Below are 20,205 nucleotides of genomic sequence, written 5' to 3' on the forward strand. Positions count from 1 at the left end.
TCATTTTGATTGATTGCGCATCCTTAAGGGATAAAGGATTTTGAAGCTACTTATTTGTAAAATATTTTAGTGAGAAACTGGTCTAAAAACAAGGTTATTTATTGCGGATAATTTATCATTGTATTAAAATATATGTGCAAATATATGTATTGTTCTCCAAAATGAACCAATCAACTTTGTTATTAATTAGTATGTTGCACATAATGTACAGCAAGTTTGTACTCCTAATATTAATCCCATTGTACTGATTTCAACATGAGTAACATATGTAAATTATTGGACTAACTTTATCATACGTATTGAAGTTGTGTATTTGTGTTTATACTAGCTGACACATGTATCACAAAGTATGATACGATAGAAATTATGTCCATTTATCATATTCCATATTTGTCATATTATCTGTAAACTACACAGTATGAATTATAGTCGTCATTTGTGTCTGTCATCGGTAAAATATATTCAAACATATCTACTTTAACGCTATTTGGACAAATTTCTCTAGTAACACATTTACAAAATGTTCCATGCATTTTTAAACTTCAGCACGTTCAAAAATGTATTAAAATTAATTGGCAAAAGCAAAGCACTTAGTTTCATTACCCAACAGATAAACAAGGGGAAAATTTAGGTTCACGTAAATTTCGTTGAAAAATTTAATTATCACTCACGATCAACAAGATAAAATCGCTTGAAAAGCTGACAATTCTGTGAAGAATTCCAACGACGCTCACTGATAAAAAATGCCAGTATGATGAATTTTTAATATTCGGTCGGTGGAAGTGTCGCTAATGGCGGGAATACCATTATTAATAGCGTATAAATGAGATCCAGAACGAATGGCTTAAAAAAGGAAGTTTTCGACGCTTAACGACTTCGCGTTCATTAACAAGTTTTGCACGTGAACAAATTATCGTTTATATTATAAACTTTTTTGAAATACCAATCCATTTTAAAAGTTTCCGTGAAAACGAAACAATAATCACGTGTTAGAAATGTAAGAAAATGTAGTCCGGAATATAGTACCACATTTTTATTTGTTAACATGGCCTTTTACGTATTTCATTAGGAATTATCCAACAGTGTGAACAAAGGGAACTTCAAAGTACTTTGTTTCATCCCGCCTATTCATTTTGCAATTTCTAAACAGAACGAAAACGTGACTATTATTAATCAGTACATACGAAAGTAATTATTTCTAATAAAATGTGTTATTTTGGAAAGAAAAAACAATAAAAAGCAATTTTATCTTAACCTTTGGCCCTTTTATTTTAATATGAAGGGAAAGTTTCAATTGAAAAAAGGAAGACGTTCAAAAAATCAATATTGTCTCCGGCGTGTTTTATTGATGGTCCATCCAGAATGTTTCCTTATCTGTTTAAGCATTCCGAAACGACGAGGGAACTTATTTGACAATCTAATATTGGGAAGGAATGAATGAAAAATGCCCCCGGGCATTCATTAAATCCCACGAAAATAGTGGAGACGAAATTCACGACAGTTAATTGTCCGAGGAAAAATGGCCATTCGACAATATTCAATTATCAACATTGAAATGGAAGGAAGTTAATTGAACAATAAGTGGCAAACAATATTAAAGTGTTATGCAGAGATAAATTAGGATTGACATTTCGTCCAGTTTTAAAAATAGTCCAAACGAAGTTAACGAAATGCATGTCCGGGGAAAAACGATCATTCAACAATATTCGATTATTAAGACTGAAATGCTAGGAAGTTAATTAAAAAACAAGTGGTAAACATAGTTAGTTAGAGTGTTATAAGTGATATGGAGATGTGAATTAGGATTGGCACGTCTTTCAGTTTTATCATTCACAGCTGGTGCATTAGCAACAAGGCAATATATTAAAGCCCGCGGCCTCGCTTAAACTAATTAGTTGACGGGACTGCAGGAACGTTTCTGTTTTAAAATTTTTAAAATTTCCACATGCACTTAACTATACCGGATTTGCATATGTAGGATGTGTGAAAATGTTAAAAAACAAAAGGTCCGTTTATTAGGTTATCTATACGTAGTTCTGTGTTGGACCGTAAGCATTTTTTTCTGGTAGTGTGGATTTGCGCCTTGTTTTGTTTTTAATTAAGTATTAAATGACATGGAAACTGGATTAGATAGGAATAATTTTTAATATATATTCAAGAATAAACTGTATATATGATCGAGGAAATTTCGAAACGTATTTTTAAAAGCTTTTATACTTTTTTAGTTAATTTTTAATGCAAACGGCTATAATGTTATGTTATCATTAAATTTTTAATAAAAATTTTTATACTTTCAATCTTTGTTTACTAAACTTTTTAGTGTTAGCTTTATTTTGGTTATTTTCGAAACAAACATATCAAATATTAGGGCCTAATTACATTTTTTGTGCTTTATTTATAAAAGCTTGGAATCTGTAATTGTTTTAATTTTAATTTCAATTTTGTAATGTTTAAAATAAGCTTTGAATTAAATTATAAATGAATCTTTTACTTTAATAAAATGGGGACTTGTTACAAAACAAATTATAAAAAATAATATATAAAATTAAATTTTATGTAGATATAATAGTGATTATTTTTTAAAGATTTTGATTTTTTCTTAATTTCAGTTTCGTTTTAAAACTTACTATAAATTATTTTACGGTATTTATTTGTAAATATTAATAAAATATTCCATAACTGTTATCCATACCAAATTGATTTTTATTAAAAAAAAAAGAATACACCAGAGTAATATTTGTAACAAGTAAATAAATATTCCATACTTTATTCCACCATTTTATTTAAATATTATTGTGTTTTTAAAATTGATTTACGAAACTTACATTTCAATAAATTGTACTTTTAAATTATTTTTTATTATATTTTTAATTTAGAAAAATATTTTATTAAATTGGATCTATTTTATATTCAATTATAATTTCGTTTAATATTTTTTATCAAACTGCAAATATTAAATTTTAAATCAAAATTAAATATTTTAGTTGCAGTTTTATTTTAAAATTGAAATAAAAATTATTGTCAGTATAAAGATTATTTGCGAAAACGTCTAACATGCAATTTTTTCGCCAGCCTTAAATTAGTGAAAAAACCAATAACTCCGCCAAACGGAAAAAAATCGCGTGATTCAATGAAAAGGTGAACGCAAATAGAACAGTTATGTTGATGGACCTTTTGAATGTGCATGACAAGCGGCCGGATACGTTATTGCACCAGATCCTGAACTCAGCATTATTGCGCCGCCTGTTTTACTTTTCAATCGGAAAGTAATTTCGCTGAAAATCCATAATTTATTACGTGGTGCAGGACAAAAAAAGGTATCTTGCGTGCACCTCGTTTCGGCATAAATTCCGAATTCATACATATATACATGTATGTATTTCAATATTGCACAAATATATTAAATCGGGTCGTATCACAGATACATGCGATCCATGTGGAACGTATTTGGAACCAATTCGACTGCCTTGAACCCGATCGTGTGTTTTGGATAGGTCTTTGATCTGGTGGAATTTCCTTTTTGCGTTCAATTTACTTGAGCTATTACTGTTTCTCTCTATACTGGTATGAGCGTTCTTAACTTTAAACTTGGCATAGTTATACGGGAAACCAAGTTAACAAAACCGCCTCTGTATTTACTACCGATAGAGTTCTAATATTTATGTCAAAATAATTATACTAGGGTTCATAAAAATAAAATTTAACCACAACATCCCTCGACAAAGTATATGGTATAAAGAAATTTGAAATTACTTTTAATACGCTATATACATACTGCTGAAAAATAAAATGGTTGCCATTCACTCATATTTTAATTTTAAGCTGCAGAGTTCACATGTGTAGTTTTCGATACTTGTACAGTATCATGATCGTAAGTTGGCCCATATTCTTTTATCAAACTTTTCCTTTCATCGTCTAGAATAACGAACACAAATTCAAATTTAATATTTTACATAATAAATTCGCGTCTTTTCAAAATCCGAAAAGAAATAACGAAGTTTGTCGGTATATGAATTTATTGACTCAAAACCGTCTTTCCGTTTGAATATTTTAGGTCTAATGTGAAAACTATTTGAGCACTGTTTCCAAAGAAAACTCTTACTAAATAGATATATTAGTTTCAAAGTCACGCAGAAACATAAGTTTATTAACAAACAAACCGATAACTCTAAAAAAATTCATTAGAAACTGAAAAAACATCAATGCCATTATTTTAGATAACTCTATCATAATATACGTATCTGCACAACGCTACATTTTTGCTATTTGTCGCGACTTATCTTTTAAAACCGTATATTTTTATGGTATCACTACATTAATGTAACGATGTGACGTTACTGGATAAAAATATAACATAAAGGGAAGTAGATAAAATAATGGCCTGTTTGATACACGAAGGAACTAATGGTGTAAAACAATATCACGTTGAAAAACTTAAAAAAGGTTTTAGGTTTAGCAACAGACGAATTCATGTATGATGATTTTGACTTGAAATCTTTTTAAACCACAAAAGAAATAACTAACTTGATGTAAATTGTAATAAATAAAATAAAACACATGTAATATGATTTTAATAAATTGTAAATTTATTTAAGCCCTAAGCAAATTCTTGTTCTCTCAAAAAAATTCTATGTCAACGCTTCATCTAAATAGATAGTATAAAGCAACAAAAGCAATCAATAAACTAAACAATAAATTGGAAATCATAATATTTATTAAATGTTTCAACAAATATTATTTTATATTTATTTATAATCATGTTTATTTTTTAAGAAGTCCATTGTCCATACAGTAAGTAAAATTATGAAGTGAGGGAAGATGATAAACCCTCCAACTCGAAAACGTATGTGTATCCATCCTGTGTTTGGTAACTTCCACGGCGGGTTTTGCCAATAAATGATAAAGAGTTTTAACTATTGCAGGATCATCTTTACCCCAATGATTATCCCCACAATAATATGTCTGCTTTTCAATCGTATCTCCATCAATTTTTCCTTCGTTGTATTTTTGGTTAATAGTATTTATGGTATTTAAATAGTAGCTAAAATACGTACGAATTAATTTAGTTATTTAGTAACCAATTACTTACTTTATCTCTTCATCATAGTAGAAGACTCGGTATTCAGGTTTCAGTTTTTTAGTTAAATCAGTTCCTCGTGCAGCTTAAATATCAAATAAAAATGTTTACACTTTCTTAAATTTCGTATGTATAATATAATAAACTTACATGTTACAAACACCTGCGAAGCCATAAATACAGCTAAAATAAGTTTATTCCACATACCGAATAAAATGAAATATAAACCGATGAGAATTGATTATATTCATATATGTAACATATATAAGTCATTAAAAATTATAATTGTTAAGAAATCGTTAAAAGACTAATTATTATTTTTTTAATAAACCTTCATATAAAAAAGAAAATTATAAAAAAGTTATATGTTCCTTATTATATCTGTAAAACATTTTAATTAAAAATAGGATGGCAAAAAATTTTAGGAGGTTTTATTTAAACTTATACCCAAAGCCGTTACCGAAATGTTCATACTCCAAAACTGTACTTAATGGAAAACAAATCTTCCTATAAATTAAAGGTTGTTAATATGGTAAACATTGATATTGGTTAAGATGTCTAATATAGTTCAATGTGAAAGTAATATAAAGAATCATTTGTATGACATATGTATAAAATAACAAAACAAAGAAAAAATAAGAATAAGTTGGGGTTTCATAATATTTATTCAATGAGAAAATAAATATAGATTTCTAACAGTACTGGATCTATTTCAATTTATCACGAAGTCCATTTTCCATACAGTAAGTAAAGTTATGAAGTGCGGGAAAGTCGTAAAGCTTCCAGCTGGAAAATATATGTGTATCCATCCTATGTTTGGTGATCTTTTCAGTAGGTTTTGCCAAAAGATGTCGAAGAGTTTTACTTATTGCAGCATCATCTTTTCCCCAGTGGGAATCACCACAGTAATTGGTCTGCTTTTTTAAGGTATCTTCGTCAATCTTTCCTTCATTAAATATTTTGTTAATCTTATTCATTGTTACTAAATAATATCTAAAATGGGTTATTGCATTTCAAGTCATTCATTACGTTATTACTTACGCTATTTCTTTTTCTCCATCCCATCCTCGATATTCAGGCTTTAATTTTCGATTTACCTCTGCCCCTTGTGTAGCTTAAACATCGGATATATTTTTAAATAAATATAAATTATAATTTGAACATGTAACTTACATGTAAAAAACAACTGCAAAGCAATGAACACAACTAAAGTAAGTTTAGTCCACATACTTAATACACTAGTTATTAAATGGTTGAAAAATCTGCTTATATAGTAAAATAATGGAACAATAATTGGACCAATAACAACAAAAAATATATTAAAAATGTAAAAAGAATAAGTATACTTATAATTACAATGTTTATTATTTTACTATCATATATATGTAAAAAAGCATAATTGACCTAGAATGAAACTCTATTTATTGTATGAAAATGTATTTCAATAATATTGTAGGTACTTAAAGGAATTAAATAGTACATATGATTAGCAAACACAGAAGTAGAAAAAATTTTCAACAAATATTATTTTATATTTATACTAATTCTCCAATCGTGTTTATTTATTAAGAAGTCCATTTTCCATACAATATGTAAAGTTGTGAAGTGAAGGAAGGTGATATGCCTTCCAACTAGAGAATATATGTGAATCCATCCTAGCTTTAGTGATCTTCTCGACGGGTTTAGTCAGTAAATGACGAAGAGTTTTACTTATTGCTGCATCTTCTTTACCAAAATGCGCATCACCACACAGGTTGGTCTGGCTTGTAATCTTGTCTTCTTTGATCTTTCCATCGTTGAACTCATTGTTAATCTTATTCATAGTTCTTAAATAGTATCTAGAATCGTTTGGTTTATTACAAGCCATTACTTATATAAATATTTACCCTATTTCTTTATAATAGTCCCAATCTCGATATTCAGGATTTATTTCTTTAATCAAATTAACCTTTTCTGCAGCTTAAGCAACAAATATATAAATTATTGAAATATTTTATTTTATTTAAGTATGTCTAGTAAACTGAACTTACCTATTAACCTAGCTGCAAAGAAAGAAACACAACCAAAGGGAATAGTGTCCACATATTGAATGCAATAAATAGTAAACCGATCTGTTCTACTTATATATCAGAATAATCGCATAACTAATACCCAAAAAAAAAAAGAATATTAAAAGAAGAAAAAATAATGAGTAGATATACTAATTATTATTTTGCAATTAATACTATAACTAAAGGCAGAACTATAACAATAATAATCAAAATTAATAGCTACCCTATTAACTAACTCTTAATTTATAGAAGGATGTGTTTCTAATTAAAATAGCTAATAATTTGTTTACTTTAAAAATGATCCAGTCAGTTTAAGAACTGGCTAAGTTTACCTAGTAACTTTAACAACAGCAACAACTATTAAATAAAAAAAGGATATTTTATGTTTTGGAGTATGTACATTTCGGTAACTTTTGTAAATATTTTTAAATAAAGGAAGTGTTTTTGCCATCGTATTTTTAATTAAAATGTTTTTTATACTTTTTCTTTTTATATAAATTTATTAATAGAAAAATAATAATTAGTCTTTTAACGGTTTCTTAACAATTATAATTTGTAATGACTTCGTATATGTTACATATATAAACATAATTAATTCTTGTCGGTTTATATTTCATTTTATTCGATATTATTGCTTTGCGGGTGTTTTTAACATGTAAGTTTATTATATCATACATACGAAATTTAAGAATGTATAAACATTTTTATTTGATATTTAAGCTGCACGAGGAACTGATTTAACTAAAAAACTGAATCCTAAATACCGAATTTATTATCATGATGAAGAGATGAAGTAAGTAATTGATTTCTGAAAAACTAAATTAAATTGAACGTATTTTAGCTACTAATTAAATATCATAAATACTATTAAAAAAAATTCGACGAAGGGAAAATTGATGAAGATACAATTAAAAAGCAGACATATTATTGTGGGGATAAACATTGGGGTAAAGATGATCCTGCAATAGTTAAAACTCTTTATCATTTATTGGCAAAACCCGCCGTGGAAGTTACCTAACACAGGATGGGTACACATACGTTTTCGAGTTGGAGAGTGTATCACCTTCCTTCACTTCATAACTTTACTTACTGTATGGACAATGGACTTCTTAAAAAATAAACATGATTGTAGATAAATATACAATAATATTTGTTGAAACATTTAATAAATTTTATGATTTACAATTTATTGTTGAGTTTATTGATTGTTTTTGTTGCTATTTAGATGAAGGATTGAGGACAAGAATTTTTTTGGGGCTTAAGATAGTTCCTACAATTTATTACAATCACATTACATGTGTTTTATTTTTTTTATTACAATTTAGATCAAGGTAGTTATTTTTAAATGAAATAGTTGTTCAATAAAGACAACAAACGTTATTTCTTTTGCAGTTTAATAAGATTTCAAGTCAAAATCATCATACACAAATTCGTCTGTCACTAAATCTGAAATCCAGATTTTTTTAGTTTTTCAATGTGATATTGTTTTACAGCATTAGTTCCTTCGTGTATCAAACAGGCCATTATTTTATGTACTTGTATTTCCAATTAAAATATAATATAAATACAATGGTCATATTTACTGATTTGAGCAACACCACATATACTAGTCCTCTTTTTAATCTTCTCTTCTTCAATCTTTCCATCGTTGAATTCATTATTAATATTATTCATAGTTCTTAAATGGTATCATATATACGTTTGATTAATTTTATGATATTAATTATATAATTATTTCCCTGTTTGCCATTAGTAATTATAACTAAAAAGACAAAAATATACTAGAATTAAACTGTTATAGTATTTTTAAATAAAATTGCAAAAACAAAAATGAATATCGAATTTTTGACTTCATGTTTAATTCATCAAAGGCAACAAATGGGATAAAAAAGTAAACAATAAATTGCAAATTTAAAATATTTATTACGTATATTAAGTGGTAACAGATATTATTTTGTATCTTAACATATACTTTATCCATGCTTACTTTTCTTCAGGAAGAAGTCCAATTTCCATACAATAAGTAAAATTGTGGAGTGTGGGAAGATGATAAAACGTCCAACTGGAAAATGTATGTGAATCCATTCTCTCTTTGGTGAGCTTTACAGCTGGTTTTGCCAATAGATGACGAAGAGTTTTACTTATTGCTGCATCATTTTCACCGAAATGGGCATTACCACATACCTTGTTCCTCTTTTTAATCTTTTTTTCTTCAATTTTTCCTTCGTTGAACTCTTTATTAATCTTATTCACAATTCTTAAATAGTATCTAAAATGCGTTTGATTTAATTTATAGTTTTAATTACATAATTATTTACCCTATTTCCTTGTTATAGTCGAGATCTCTATATTCAGGCTCCAGTTTTTCAATCAAACCATTCGTTTCTGCAGCTAATACATTAAACATAAAAATTATATATGAAATACTTTATTTTCAATATTATTGCAAGTAAACTTACATGTTAAAACCATATGCAAAGCAACAAACACAAATAGAGTAAGTTGAGTCCACATGTTGACTACACTGAATTGTCAATCGATGAGTATTGTGCTTATATAGCAACATAATCTAAATATAATTGACAAAGAAAGTATTTTTAAAAAAGTTAAAAATTCATAAATTAATACCGTAATCATTATTTTCCTATTAGTCATTATAGCTAAAAAGGCAAAACCATATATAAATATAAAACAGTATTTTTTATAAAATTATAAATAATTGCAATTAGGTAGCAAAATAATAGAATAATAAACAGTTTAAAAACAAAATGATAGCTGTATTATAGATTTTTTAATACTGGATACAAGTACGTCATAATAAAAGTAAGGACACAATTAAACCATAAATTTCAATTTCTAATATTTTTTAAGAAAGAAACCCAATCAATCTTACAATACGTTCATTATAATAATATAAAGATTTATTTTTAAGTTTCTCCATACAGTAACTCAAGTTGTGAATCAGTGTATAATCATTACTACATCAACTGGAAAATATCACCTTGTCTATTATGTTTTTGGTCATTTTTGGCGGGTTTCTTCAATATGAAATCAAAAGTGTTATATTTTGATGGTGCTTCTTCACCTAAATGACTATTACTATATATGTTGTATGTTGTGTGTAATTGGTAATATTATCTATCCTTGTCTAGTTTTCCTTCTACTTATTTATTAATTGTATTCATGGTACTCAAATAATATCTAAAATACTTCGACATTTATTATTCTTAATATAATTACTTTATTTCTTTATTATTTCGATAATTAGGAGTAAATATTTTAATAGAATGGCTCTCGGAAGCTTCAATATTAAATATTATTAGATACAAATATGACACAACAAATGTAAGAACTTCACAATTAAAGCATAAATTTAAATTTCTAATATTTATTAAGAAAGAAACCCAAATGTTTATAATAATAATAATAATATATTATATTTATATTTATTTAAGGTGTCTCTTTATGTTTTTAGTTTTATGTTTTGATGGGGCATCTTCACCTTAACGACTATTGCCACATATGTTTGTGTAATTGGTAATATTATCCTTGTCTAGTTTTCCTTCGTCCCAACAAAAGTAAGAACTTCACAATTAAATCATAAATTTAAACTTCTAATATTTATTAAGAAAGAAACCCAAATGTTTATGATAATAATAATAATATATTATATTTATATTTATTTAAAAAGGTTTCTCTCCATACAGTAACTGAAGTTATGAATCAATGAATAATCATAACTATACCAACTAGAAAATATCACGTTGCCCATTATATTTTTGGTTATTTTTTTGGTGGGTTTTTTCAATATAAAATTAAGAGTTTTATATTTTGATGGATCATCTTGACCTAAATGATTATCTCCACATACGTTTGTGTAATTGGTAATATTATCCTTATCCAATTTTCCTTCGTTGTATTTATCATTAATTGCATTCATGGTATTCAAATAGTATCTAAAATGTTTTGATTTTATTTATTAATATTCCTAATATAGCTACTTGCTCTATTTCCTTATTATTTCGATATTCGGGAGCAAGTATTTTAATGGAATGGCTCTCGGATGCTTCAAAATGAAATATTAATTATTATGTCATTAATATTGTAAAAAAACTTACATACTAAAAACATCTGCAAAATTACAAACACAACAAATATAAGATTTGTAGCCCACATATTGAATATTATATATATTGTAAGCCAAATATTTTACTTCTATAGTCAATTAATCGTAGAATAATTAATTGATCATTAATAACAAATACAAATTAACTATTTGTAAAACGCACAACATTAATTAGTGGATATCCTATGTCGATTATTATTAAAGTTTTATTAAAAATTATTTGCCGAAAAACAAACCATTATTGATAATGTGTATGTTTATCGTTATTTTTATATATCAACATAAATATATTAATAGAAATGATCATTTATTGCTTAAATAAGCATAACATAATATTTTTTTTAAGTTTGGCATTTGTTCATTAAGAAGGTTATCAATACAAAAACCATTATGAATATTTCGTTGCCCTAATGATATATTTGCGAATGAATACGCATAAAATAATAGCATATCAACATTCAAAAAATGTTTGGTAGATAAATAATAAATAATAGCATATGACTGATATTGTTTGTAACTAGCAAATACAAATTTCAAACATAGGCTGGCTTATGAAAATGTTTCCATAGCTGTTCACAGGCATAAACGCCGAGCAAGGCAGAAATCAAGAAGCGCTAGCAGAAAATATGGAAATGTGGCATTTACAGGTGGATAATTATGTACAACACTCGAGCGCACCTTTTGTATTCCCCATCCTTGAGATTATTTGCTTAGACGGATTCCTGCTGCAGAAAATGCACGGCAAACGAATTGTCTCCGTGCTTCCGGCCATATGGCCATGCCGTCATGTGTACGTAATTCTAGGAAATTTTATCTTTTACTTGATGAAAGGAGACATGTCAATTTTGACGTAAGCTATTTTTAGACACGATTAGCGTCTCAAAGCGATGTCAATGATACGAAGATGAGAAAAACTATTAGTCTAGATACAGTTTCCTAAAATTATTATTTTAATCCGTTTATATTCCAATGTTGATCAAAGATATCGCGAACTTAATACATTCCTTTTCTCTGGCTGGAAATGGAGGCATCCATGCAAGTAATTTGTTTCAAGGAGTCTACAATTAATGCACAGATTCCCCATTTTGCTTCCTCTGAGCTTATAATTCCCTCTAATTTTCCCTTTTCGCGATCTTAAACCAACAAGGAATATATAATTGTACAAAATCAATACATCGAGCATTCGTTCGAAGTATTAAAATATTGATGTTCTTGACATATATTAGCAAAATTCGTATACGCCATTTACTTGCAAATAATTATAACGTTGTCGACAAAACACACCATATAAATCTCACGTTTAAAGCTCCCGTGTTATTCGCAATTGTGATAATTATAAAGTGAGCCAGTTGCACCATGTGCACACATAAACTTGATGCAGGAACATTTAAACCTACACACGTACATTCATTTTCCCCATAAATAATGCAAAGTAGGAAGTATTTGTAAAGATTGTTTGCATTATTAAGCAACACATTAACTACAACCGCATCCAGCGTAAACGAGTGAAGAAGCATTCACTTCCAATCCTGTATCAATTATGGAAATAAAACGAGATGTGCCGGAGACCGAGGCATATAAATTATGCAATTGGAATTGTTGTGCGTTTTGCTTTGTGTTTTAAACGTTACAGAAAATTGTGTTTACTCACTGAAACGGTTTCAGATTTTCACCTACCTCCGGGAGACGAAAATTTTAATTACAAAAGTTATGAATAAGTAATGTTTTAAGTTGTATTAAATATATTTGTTATAGAACTTTACCCAATAAGTAATGTTAGAAAGAACAGAATGTTTTAAGTTTACAATGAACAAATCATATTCAGAACAGTTTGTCTGCTTTAATCCTGAAACGGGAATTTATTACAAACTTTCTTGTAGACGGGAACTCTTTTTAATTTCCCTTGATGTAATACCGTTAACGAAATGTTAATTAATGACGTTATTAACAGTATTTAAAGAAAAACAATACTTTAATAAAATTATATGATGAAATGTTTTTGTAATATTAAATGCACGTTTTACTTTGGTCATTTGTATTGTTTTTATTCGTGTTTAATATCAAACACGAGTAACATCATGCAATTATTTCATTATTAACATATTTTGTAGCACTTATAATGTTTATTTAATAGCGACAAACATTACACTTAAAATTGTTAATATTTACAGTACATTTCGATAGATCCAACAAAATGATACATTCAGATGGTGGAGATATTATGCACTCTCGTTTAATTGTATGAAATTGTAGTCGATACTTCCTGATAAATAATTACATCCACCAGTTGAGATTATTGTGGTGAAGAATTTTAACTGGTTTTTGTTGAGCGTCAAAATTAATTAAATGAAGAATTTTCAGTGTCAAAGCGAAATTGGATCACAAATTAATTGAAATTTAACCCATCTCATTATAACATAATATAATTTTGGCAAAATAAATAAAACTAACACATTATTATTTTTGATTTATTTTATTAATTATTTTTTTAATTGATTTAAAACAGAAAAAAAAACAAGCTAGTTGTTATTTTTTTTAATAATACTTATTATTTGTCCATTGATTAAATAATTTTTAACAATGTCAGTAGTGATTTTAAATAATAGAAAACAAATAATTGGGAAATGCACAAATTTGTATCTATAAATGTATAAACTCAAAAATACTTTCTTTTCTTTTGCATTATAATACCATTGATTTAATTATTATATTTAATTAGTGTGTTTAATCACCATTTAATTACTGATTAAATTCTCTGCAACTCCGAAATATCACTTTGTGCAATTAAAGAATATTAATTTTCCATTTAATGAATTCAAGTGAAGTTACACACTGTACGACTTTTACAATAGGATAATTTACAATAAAAATGTAAAAGGCTCAGAAAAAAAAAGAACGAGAATAAAAACGAAAATAGTTCTGGTGTGAATGAGTGGATTAACTTTAAGGGTTCCATTCGCATCGATTATACATCTCGCGACGTCTTAAAAACAGTCTAGCAATCGTTAACCCAAATAGACCGTGCACTAAACCCTTGGCCGAGAACCAGAACGACACATTCATCCAAAATAAATATTTGTCAACAAACCGAATCTCCATAGGGACCAATCAAAGGGCACATTAAACCGAACCACCCTGCCAATATCGATCGTTGTCGCTTCTTTTCTCCCGTTTCTCACTCATTTTCCAACGGCGAGACTGGTATACGACCTGCCAAATTAACATGCATAGTTAAGTGCTTATAAAAGGCCCGGTATAGATTTTCTTTTATCATTACATTGAGCGTGAAGTGCAGTCTTCTTGTGCGCCCATTGTTTGTTTCGTTTCAATTTCACGCCAATAAATCCTCAAGACGCTTTCACTTTACTCATTACTCCCGTTCCTATTCGAAACAGAAATTTTCCCCGTCGTTTTTTTTTTTAAGCGTATTGGTTTTATCCAATAGAAAGTATAAGATAGAAAAATAAATTAACCCAACACAAAAGAACCTTTATTCATTAAAAGGGAAATAAACTCCCACATAATTACTGAAATAAATATTTCTTGCTGCGGAAGTTCCCGTTGAACGGTCCCGAATTACGTTGGAAAATTGTTGTTTTACGATTTCTTACCTACTTTCTTAAGTACACGACAAAAGGAACGCATCAATAACTATTTCGGTGCTAGCTTTTAGGGCGAAATAACTCCGGCACATTTTTTATTTCTTTCGTCCGGACATTAAACGCTTTTATGGCGTTGTTAGATTCCATTCCCTTTCGCCAAAAGTGCACCGCCGGATCGCAGGATCCTTCAATTATACTCCTTTCTTCGGACTAAATATATTAACGGGGATTTTATACTTAAACAACAAGAACAGACTGTTGTAAAATTAATGATACAATTTATGGTTCATCATTACGTTTATCAAGAAGTACCGCTTTTGCAAGACTGCGAGAATATTAAAATTCATCCAATGAAAAATTTATACTTTTAAATTGTGCTTTGATATCTTTTTAATCGGTGGGTTGAGAAATGCGGAGGATTTATTCAATAATCAGACATAAAGTGATAAAGTTTAAAGGGAACGTGAAAAAAAAGTAAATCAGTGGTATTATATCGATAGAAAACAAAAAGAGTTCTTAGTACAAAAAAGTTTTTAACGAATTCTCGTTTAAGGATTAAAGTCTGAATATAATTTACTCATTACAAACTTAAAGCACACTTCACGTGCATTTTTTAAAGAATTATAGAATTGTAATTACTAAATTACTATTGCAATTTTACTAAAAAAATTTGGCTTCAATTTTATATACATTGTTTTAAATATTTACACGGTTCAAAAAATATATATACAGTTGGAACTATTTGCTTTTTTGCAAGCAAATATGTTACATATGTTGATCGATTCGAATGTATTCTGAATGTTTTATTACCTATTGTGAGTACAACATTTGTTATGAACGGTCATTAAATAAACAATACATATACTGTTATATGTGACTTTTGATGTTAAATATATCGAAACATTGACAAAGTGAAATAAAGTAATGCATGGTGTGATTGATACAAATAAAAGCGCTACATATAGCCAGAGTTAATCATATCATTAGAACATTTTATTACATATATTTCTTTAAAAGCTTAATAGTTCTATTACTTTTGTTGATGTTGTCGGCTACAAAATATTTATAATAAATATTAGGATTAAGGTTAGACATATATATTAGAGTGGGTCAAAAAAATCTATTATTTTTCTTTTTTCACTGAAAAATTAGTTCGTAGACACCTTTACAAAATGCTCTCCAAAGATGAGCTCCCAATTTTAACAAAAATGTCCTCCTCATCTCAGCCATTACTTGATCGTACAGAAAATTTTTACTTACATTTTTTGTAGAAAATTGAACGCTCTACAAAAAATGTGTCTTAAAATTATTTCTTACTATTTAGAAGATATCGGAGATCAAATTATGTAAAATTTAATAAAAATTTCTTTTTTAATATTATAAAATGCTCAATATATATTTTTAGGAAACTCTAAAAAGAAGTCTCCTGTAGTTAATCGATTACTCTCTCCATTTAGAAGATAGTTTTTTTAAATAAATATATTAAATTTATTCCTTTAAGTTATGAATTTTGAACATATTCATAAAAATTTGAGTTTATTTTTATAGAATAAGCTAAGTTATTATCTTACCTTTTGTTACGAAATAGATTTCCTTCCAATCAATTTCTTAACAATATTTATTTTGCTCATATCACAATTTAGTATCGTGATTTAATATTTTTCAACGAGTTCATTTAAAATGTAATTTTTTTCAAAAAAAAAAAAAAAAAATATGATTGAATATTTTTTGTTTGGGGAATATATATTATAATTTTGAAATAGACCAAACCATTCAAATTTAAAACTGTTTATTTAGTATTACACAATGGAATAATATTTTACTAATTAAAATATACAATACGTCATAATAATAAACAACAGAAACAATAGTGGCTGGACCATAAAATTTCTATGGCACACAATAATGGTCTAAACTAAGCCGGTAACATCGAAATATGAAATTACTGAAACGAATTTAAACGTAATACGCCATTATAATCAGCATATTCAATTCGTACAGCTCAAAATTCGTTTAACGCACCCTTTCCTCACATTTGAGCCGGTTGTTCTTTTCATAGTTCAAAGAACGGGCCTTTAAATTCCATTTCGGAACTTTCGTTTTATAATGTTTATGTATAAAATTCGGGTTACGGAGGCGTCAAATCTAGGCGGGGGATTTTAATGGTGAAGTTGTATATTCTGACTAAAGTGTCGAAGTTAGTTGGGGCGAAAGTTTGATAAGATTTCTCCGAAGTCTATGCGAGTTATCAAGCCAACATATGGGACGGATTATACTAAATTGCCAGGTATACGCACGAGCAAAAACATTTGCCCAGACGCACTTTTTCATGACGTTCGAGAAATTAACTAAATATTTAAATGGAAATGTAAATTCGGGCTTGGCAAAATATCCTGAACAATTTGTCCGTGAGATCACGTTTCGACCTGAACCGATTGGTCCATTAGTTCCCGCTGAAAATTTGCTTTTTAACAAATCACGTCGGTCCACGGACTATTTAGCCGAACTATTTACGTTTTGGACTGTTTCACCCGACACTAACGTAAATGAACAATTTCAACATAGAGTGGGCCAGAAACAACATCCATGTCCAACTGCGTTTTGTTTTGTTGGCGAAATTGCTGTACCATTATTAAGGCTCGGGCTCAAATCAAACATATTAATGTAGTAGAGAACAAAGGGTTTTATTGAAAATGCACTAACAATATTTACCCTGGATAATTCTCCAAAACCGTTTGGAAATTTCGAGGTGTATAACAGTAGCACCATATCAGCAAAATCATAAAAAAATTTCATTAAAAGATTTTAATCAACTCGACGGGAGCGAAACTAATATATTTCAAGTATTTTTAAAAAAATGCGGCGCAATTTTATTGAAGTTCATTTTATTGCATCCAATAATTTTTAACGTTACACCGTTGCTATCAGCATGGAACAGGTAAAAGAGTAATCATTCCAGTTGTGAATCTACTTTCATAAAGTTAACGCTGAGAATATTACGTAGCAGTGAGTAGAAGTAAATCTGTTTGAAAGTTTGTATATATATATAGATAGCCCACGTAAGTCGTCGCCTAAACCTTAGTCTTAAGAAAATTAAGATGCGAGATCTAAGTACTGAAGTACATTTTTTAGTTTAATTACAACTTGCTTGTGAATAAAGAAGACGTTTCGATACTATGGTACTGCACGATGCAGCCGATTTTTCTGATTCGTCCGTCGGATATACGTCACAAGGGACACATTAATATGTATTGCCTATTTTCACTTTATCCTCAAACGATGTTTGTGCTTCAAAGGAGAATTTTAAATTCCATAAATATCATTTATATTATGTTATTTGTCTAGAATATATTTTTAAAAGTTGTATCAACACTTGGAGAGGACAAAACTAATCAAAAAGTACTGTTTCAGTTAGATATAATTGAATTATTCCATTTTTTTAGAAAAATATTAACCTAATACAGAATAATAATTGATTAAAAAATTAAACAAAAATCTTAAAACATATATTGTCAGAACCTAATAATGGGTCAGACCCCCTCTTTGAATAGATACATTGACGCGTCATCTAATGGGATTATCGATATATTCTTGTGGTATCTTATCCCACACGAACAGAATCTGATGTCTTAGTTCATTAAGAGTCCATGGAGAGCGCCCTAAATGTCTTAAGCGTCGCCCCATCATAGCCAACACATTTTCAATTGGGGAAAGGTCAAAAGATCTGGGTGGCTAAGGCAGTAAATTCACATGGGAGGTTCAATGTAGTTCCTGATTTCTTCTTATGTAGGGATGAAAATAAGACTTCAAAACGTCATCCACATACCGCTGGCATACATTGCCACTAATGAAAACTGGAGGTGACCTGCCCCATAAGCAATAACACTCCACACCATTAAATCAGCACTGTTATGAATATGACCCTCCACAGCAAAGGAAGGATCACGTCTGTCTCCACGTCATAGTCTTACTAACACATGACCATTGATTAAGCAAAAGCGTGATTCGTCACTAAACACAAAGTAATTCTATTCCTTATCCCACTATTTCATACACCAGTCACTACTTTGGTGTCTATGGTTTGCTGGTAGAAGTAAGTTCAAAAAAGGGCGATAAATTCGTATACTTTGAACTCATCCTGTCCCTTAGGGCCAATAATCTAAGAAGAAGATCTTGTGGCTTTTTGGTAGGTCTTGGTCCCCCGGAACCTCTCTTCACTTCATGAGATATCTTAAATATATGAAGAAAAAAAAAACAAAAAAACAATAATATTTCAATAGATAGGTGTTGCATTCTTTTTTACAGTTAGTACATAAACAAATCATGAATAGGAATGAAATGGAGTACCCAAATTTGCAAACAATTTCCGTTTTACACGAAAGGGAAATTACATTGGCTGTCGATTATACCAATTAATTGAATTACTCCACACTTCTTAACGCAATTGAACTATTAGTTGGATTGAAGCACCGCAAAACCGTATTATTACACATTATTAACGACGGACACGAACTAACAATTAAATTTAACATGGGCACCATAAAAGAAGGCGAAAAAGTAATTAGTGACAGTAGTGAAAAATATTTTTAATTAACAATTAAATTCAGACATTGCGAGGGCCCCTAATGGATGCGTGGAACAGCTTGAATAGCACACGGCTTAATGAGTTGTCCCTTGTAATTGGACAGTGGAAAATCTAAAACAAAGAAATTTCCAAACCCGTCTGTCTCTTTGATGGAGATATCAGTGCCGTGACTTCCGGCGATACAACACCGGCTACGACAAATTAGATTGGCCCCGGGAATGATATTTTACGAATGTTGGGTTATTGAATAACGGAACGGATTCGATTTCCGTGCGATGGACCGGCTAGTTTAGGTTCGGGGATTAGCCAGAACCAAACTAAAAATAATACGGACGACATCCAAGATTTGTCCACCTCCCACCCGATCCGTGTTTTATGCTGAAGAGGAAAAATACAATTCGCAATGAGTCTTGATAAAAGGGAGATCGGACGGTGGACAACGATTTTGTTAGAAAACCTTCAAAAAGTTTCTTGTTTAAAGGCACTAAAAACTGCTTCAAGACATCATATTCTTACACTGTCACATACTTTGTATTCCCTAATATTATCTTTTTCATAACGTAACGTCTAATAAAATAAAGAAGGCATATGGCGTTGAGTTTCATAACATTACCCTTTTGTACTCGTATAAAAAATTATGTTCTATACAACAGACATTATTTTTTATGCGGAGCCATAGACAATATGAAGTTCGTGACTTTATAGTTTTTCTTTATTTTATAATAAATAAACTAGACACGATGCTGTAAACTGGTTAAAACGGA

At 29.1% G+C, this 20,205-nt stretch overlaps 4 protein-coding genes across 4 annotated transcripts in view; all 4 read right to left on the bottom strand.

Moving 5' to 3' along the window:
* The window catches only part of LOC109609377 (dopamine D2-like receptor), a 120,840-nt gene that overhangs the window by 46,812 nt on the left and 53,823 nt on the right, over positions 1 to 20,205 (bottom strand). The gene's annotated exons all lie outside the window — the stretch shown is intronic.
* LOC109609421 (uncharacterized) lies at positions 4,697 to 5,302 on the bottom strand. The gene is made up of 3 exons (XM_020026080.2): positions 5,228 to 5,302; positions 5,090 to 5,162; positions 4,697 to 5,041 (listed from the first exon to the last, which is right to left on the bottom strand). The coding sequence occupies exons 1-3, from the start codon at positions 5,280 to 5,282 to the stop codon at positions 4,762 to 4,764; spliced, it is 408 nt and encodes a 135-aa protein (XP_019881639.2). The 5' UTR covers positions 5,283 to 5,302; the 3' UTR covers positions 4,697 to 4,761.
* On the bottom strand, positions 5,720 to 6,310 carry LOC109609419 (uncharacterized). The gene is made up of 3 exons (XM_049970208.1): positions 6,251 to 6,310; positions 6,119 to 6,191; positions 5,720 to 6,070 (listed from the first exon to the last, which is right to left on the bottom strand). The coding sequence occupies exons 1-3, from the start codon at positions 6,303 to 6,305 to the stop codon at positions 5,785 to 5,787; spliced, it is 414 nt and encodes a 137-aa protein (XP_049826165.1). The 5' UTR covers positions 6,306 to 6,310; the 3' UTR covers positions 5,720 to 5,784.
* On the bottom strand, positions 9,032 to 9,683 carry LOC109609420 (uncharacterized). Its single transcript, XM_049970207.1, has 3 exons — positions 9,588 to 9,683; positions 9,447 to 9,519; positions 9,032 to 9,397 (listed from the first exon to the last, which is right to left on the bottom strand). The coding sequence occupies exons 1-3, from the start codon at positions 9,640 to 9,642 to the stop codon at positions 9,112 to 9,114; spliced, it is 414 nt and encodes a 137-aa protein (XP_049826164.1). The 5' UTR covers positions 9,643 to 9,683; the 3' UTR covers positions 9,032 to 9,111.

The sequence above is a fragment of the Aethina tumida genome, chromosome 7 (genome assembly GCF_024364675.1).
Source record: "Aethina tumida isolate Nest 87 chromosome 7, icAetTumi1.1, whole genome shotgun sequence".
Taxonomy (NCBI): Eukaryota; Metazoa; Arthropoda; class Insecta; order Coleoptera; family Nitidulidae; genus Aethina; species Aethina tumida.

What these genes read in the sequence shown, in the direction of transcription:
- LOC109609421 (XM_020026080.2), bottom strand. Translation starts at nt 5,282, where the DNA reads ATGTGGAATAAACTTATTTTAGCTGTATTTATGGCTTCGCAGGTGTTT. An exon ending in TTCGCAGGTGTTTGTAACAT is followed by an intron (nt 5,163 to 5,227) that starts GTAAGTTTATTA and finishes TTGATATTTAAG; the next exon opens with CTGCACGAGGAACTGATTTA. An exon ending in TACTATGATGAAGAGATAAA is followed by an intron (nt 5,042 to 5,089) that starts GTAAGTAATTGG and finishes TACGTATTTTAG; the next exon opens with CTACTATTTAAATACCATAA.
- LOC109609419 (XM_049970208.1), bottom strand. Translation starts at nt 6,305, where the DNA reads ATGTGGACTAAACTTACTTTAGTTGTGTTCATTGCTTTGCAGTTGTTT. An exon ending in TTTGCAGTTGTTTTTTACAT is followed by an intron (nt 6,192 to 6,250) that starts GTAAGTTACATG and finishes CCGATGTTTAAG; the next exon opens with CTACACAAGGGGCAGAGGTA. An exon ending in GATGGAGAAAAAGAAATAGC is followed by an intron (nt 6,071 to 6,118) that starts GTAAGTAATAAC and finishes AACCCATTTTAG; the next exon opens with ATATTATTTAGTAACAATGA.
- LOC109609420 (XM_049970207.1), bottom strand. Translation starts at nt 9,642, where the DNA reads ATGTGGACTCAACTTACTCTATTTGTGTTTGTTGCTTTGCATATGGTT. An exon ending in TTTGCATATGGTTTTAACAT is followed by an intron (nt 9,520 to 9,587) that starts GTAAGTTTACTT and finishes TTAATGTATTAG; the next exon opens with CTGCAGAAACGAATGGTTTG. An exon ending in GACTATAACAAGGAAATAGG is followed by an intron (nt 9,398 to 9,446) that starts GTAAATAATTAT and finishes AACGCATTTTAG; the next exon opens with ATACTATTTAAGAATTGTGA.